The sequence below is a fragment of the Palaemon carinicauda genome, chromosome 20 (genome assembly GCF_036898095.1).
Source record: "Palaemon carinicauda isolate YSFRI2023 chromosome 20, ASM3689809v2, whole genome shotgun sequence".
Lineage (NCBI taxonomy): Eukaryota > Metazoa > Arthropoda > Malacostraca > Decapoda > Palaemonidae > Palaemon > Palaemon carinicauda.
The window spans coordinates 13823789-13828076 of NC_090744.1; the positions used below are offsets into that span (position 1 = coordinate 13823789).

A 4288-nucleotide genomic window follows, 5' to 3' on the forward strand; every position below is an offset into this window, starting at 1 on the left:
GACCATGAACAAAGACATTTCTGAGGCCTCAGTCCAGCAGTGGACTAGAAACGGCCGCATTTGTTGTTGTTGTTGTTGTTGTTTTATATTCATATATACCTATATATGCACACGTATATATCAATTTCCTTCAAGTAATGTAAACAATTTCTTTTCCGTTCTTTCTCAGCACCTGGAAAGGTAAAGATAACGCGAATTGTTAGCTCGCACAGCTCCCTCGATTCAGGCTGGGATCCTAAACTGTCTTTCCCCCCGACTGGAGATATAAATGGGTACGTCATCGATTTAGGCTGGGATCCTTTACCGTCTTTCCCCCCGACTGGAAATATAAATGGGTACGTCATCGAAGTCTACGAAACTCGACCTAGAAGAGTTCATTGGAGGATTTGTGGTTGCAGATGAATCGTGCGTTATATCTTACCTAGATCCGGATGTATCTTACACGATCCATGTAAGTAATATGGCCTTGTGATATTTACATGATTATTATTATTATTATTATTATTATTATTATTATTATTATTATTATTATTATTATTATTATTATTAAAAAAGAAATGTCACACGTTTTTTCTTAATCGTAAAAAACAGTAAAAATCCTGGGATAAATATGGCCAGATATTTGACGTTTCTTTTTAACGCAGATTTTTAACAATGTAAGTGGAAAGAACAATCAATTACTACAAATTTAAAGTCAATTTCCATATCTTTACAGGTATCGGGAATCAACGAAGGTGTGCCGCAACCTGGGGAGGCTGCAATAATTGTAATATCAACTTTAGCTTACAGTAAGTTCATTTCTACTCGTTAGTCTTCAGGAAGATAGTCACTAATTTTTTAATGTTAAAATATTGTAATTATCAAAATTTATGATAACAAAAGAAATACTGTATTTTCTTGTAGGGATTAATGTTTTCGGCTTATTGAGTTACTTTTACCAATTACCCTATAACTACGAAAGTAAGAGGAATTTTGACAAAATATTTCGTACACGCATTCTCTATCGCCACACGAAGCTCTTTGAATTTCTTACAGGATTTTGTGTTTTTCGTCCTATATCCCCATATACAGGCATGCCAGCCGGGTACCTTAAACACTACTCTAAGACATTTCCACAAATAGATTTTGGGTTTATTTCTGTAAACAAGTTTAAAATTGGATCGTTTTTTTCGTTTTAAAGATCGCCTGCTGACTGTTATTAGATCATTGATTATTTACACATTTTCATGTCCAAACTGCCAATTTTGCTGTTTGGGAAGCACTTATCGTGCCTTCAAAGTGAGGACCGATAATCATATTGGAAAGTCGAGCAGAATGGATCTCCCTCTTAGTAATCCAAAACACTCAGATGTTAGGGAACGCTAGGAAATATGTAAGTTCGTTTCACCAAGTAAGCATTTTAAGATAGTCAACTCTTACTCTTCAGTGAATCAAGACTATTTAAATCTCTTCACATGGAATATCTTATGCCTGACCTCAATTCCAATACCTCTGCTGTCCCCCTTTTCGTAACAGACTGATTTTTCATTCAATTTGTATGATTTTTTGAATAATTCATTACTTATTTTATGTAAATTTTTATTTGAAATTGTTTTGTTTCTATTATTTTCACTTTAGGTAGCACTGATGATGACATTTAGAATGTCGAAACGTTTGCTATAAATATGTATGTGGCAACATTAGTTTTTTCTGTTTCTCCTGAGAATAAGATTTCCTAGAAACGTCCCCATATCTCATCTGGCTCAATCATTTTCATGTCTCTTCACCTGAACGAAGAGCAGGAACAAGTGGTGAACTAATATTGATAATAACCCATTGATCGACTTTCACAATCATAGATCCAAACAGGTCCTATATCTTGTTTGCCAAGTAGTTGAGTAGAGTTTAATACAAATTCTTAGTCTTGATCTAGATAACCTAGCCCCTGAGGGGGGGGGGGGGGCAAGCCAGCCTCAACTTGGTTGAGATGGATGTGTGGGGTGACAAGAAGAGAAAAGATACGGAATGAGGTAAATAGGGGTACCACAGGAGTTAGAGAACTATCAGATAAGATCCAAGAAAGTAGACTGAGATGGTATAGTCATTTCATGAGAAGAGATGAACAGTATGTTGGGATAAGAGTGATGGAAATGGAGGTACAGGGAACGAGAAGAAGAGGGAAACCAAAGCGAAGGTGGATGGACTGTATCAAGGATGACCTTCGATCAAAGGGATTAACCGGGGATGAAGTGTGGGACAGAGATAGATGGAGAACGCTGGCCATAAACATCGACCCCACATAGAAGTGGGAAAGGATGCACACAAAGAAGAAGAAGTCTTGATCTAGATGTTAATCTAACACTGGTGTTTAGTTAGCTCGTTATGCATAATGCATAAGTTTTCATAACTCTAACCATCCTTTGCATTCAGATCTTCCCTGGCAGTACCATCCTGTTCGTAATATTAGGTATACAGTTAATTCTAGTAGCCCTGCCTTCTCCATTATGAGTCACAACACTACACAGTATTCTAAAATTTCCATTCTAGCTGTGACCAAGTTGTGGAATGATCTTCCTAATCAGGCAGTTGAATCGGTGGAACGTCAAAAGTTAAAACTTGTTTTTCAAGTGTGCTTTTGTTATGTCCTTACTAAATTGTATGTTTTGGTCTATATTTTATTAATCTGAAAATACAAATAATAATATTTTATCTTATATTCCATTAGAACCATCGCAGCCCATTAATTTTCTACAGGACAGCAGCTTGTCGTGTAATGCTCAATGGGATGACGAGAACATCCCTTTGTCTGAGGATCTGATCTTTCAAAACGAAGACTACAGCATCAGTGAGAAGGAGCACAAAGTATGTTGGAGCATTGTTCTCGTTAGTCAGTTTTATTCTTTTCATTTAATACATATTTGATTTTTGAGATAAGAAAAATAAACTGAAATAACTAGAACGTCTTCAAAGAATGACTATTATTCTTTGAGGTATTTCACGATACCTATATTTTCATTAAAGATTATATTTCATCCTCATAATGAAATATGACTATCAAATGTAAGAACAATGCTGACATTGTTTCTCTCAACGTATGAAGCAATGGTGGACGTGAAAACTGCTACTAAAATCAGTTGCAAAAGATATATATGATTAGTACATAAATCTCTTCCTCTACCTTAAAACAATTGCAAACGTTTCCTTCATAAATACCAAAAAGCAGAAGGGATATTTTTTCTACCTTGCTTATAGATATCATGTTCATTCTGGTAGCTCGATCTATTTCGTCTAATCCAAGTTTAGTCTTTCTTATATGGTTCTTCTTTAAGGGCTGTTTCTTTTTTTTTTAGCCCTACTCCGTAGGGGAACCCTACTCTCTACAGGACCTACAAGATCAGTATATCGTATACCTTCTTAGGTATTTTGCCTATCCATATCACATTGCAAAACTGGTGTTTACCGAAGCACTTAAAGGACTAAAAATAAAAAGTCTTCCGTTTCTCTTTGTGCGAAATATTTCTCGTTTATAAATGTCCTATTTTGAATTGTTTTATCCCCAACAGATTGAATATTTACGTATTCAAAATCACGTTAATCTCATTGATTTTATTTTCACACATCTCTCTTTTTTTTCAGGAGCAATGCGACTAAGCAGTAAATCATTTAGTCTACCTTCACTGATTTATTGTTGTTGGGTTACCCACTAGATTGTGACCTATTATAGTTTGGTTACATGTTACATTGTAATTCAGTTACCCACTAGATTGTGACCTATTATAGTTTGGTTACATGTTACATTGTAATTCAGTTACCCATTACATTGTGACCTATTATAGTTTGGTTACATGTTACATTGTAATTCAGTTACCCATTACATTGTGACCTATTATAGTTTGGTTACATGTTACATTGTAATTCAGTTACCCACTAGATTGTGACCTATTATAGTTTGGTTACATGTTACATTGTAATTCAGTTACCCATTACATTGTGACCTATTATAGTTTGGTTACATGTTACATTGTAATTCAGTTACCCATTACATTGTGACCTATTATAGTTTGGTTACATGTTACATTGTAATTCAGTTACCCATTACATTGTGACCTATTATAGTTTGGTTACATGTTACATTGTAATTCAGTTACCCACTAGATTGTGACCTATTATAGTTTGGTTACATGTTACATTGTAATTCAGTTACCCATTACATTGTGACCTATTATAGTTTGGTTACATGTTACATTGTAATTCAGTTACCCACTAGATTGTGACCTATTATAGTTTGGTTACATGTTACATTGTAATC

The 4288-nt window shown here is 34.8% G+C and overlaps 1 protein-coding gene across 1 annotated transcript in view; it reads left to right on the plus strand.

Annotated features, from left to right (window-relative positions):
• The window catches only part of LOC137660161 (uncharacterized), a 21335-nt gene extending 17491 nt beyond the window's left edge, over positions 1-3844 (plus strand). The window contains exons 17-20 of the mRNA XM_068394855.1: positions 170-451; positions 716-788; positions 2705-2841; positions 3616-3844. Coding sequence (XP_068250956.1) covers positions 170-402 — 233 coding nt within the window. The 3' untranslated portion in view covers positions 403-451; positions 716-788; positions 2705-2841; positions 3616-3844. The remainder of the gene's footprint in view (positions 1-169; positions 452-715; positions 789-2704; positions 2842-3615) is intronic.
• Positions 3845-4288: the final 444 nt, after the last annotated feature.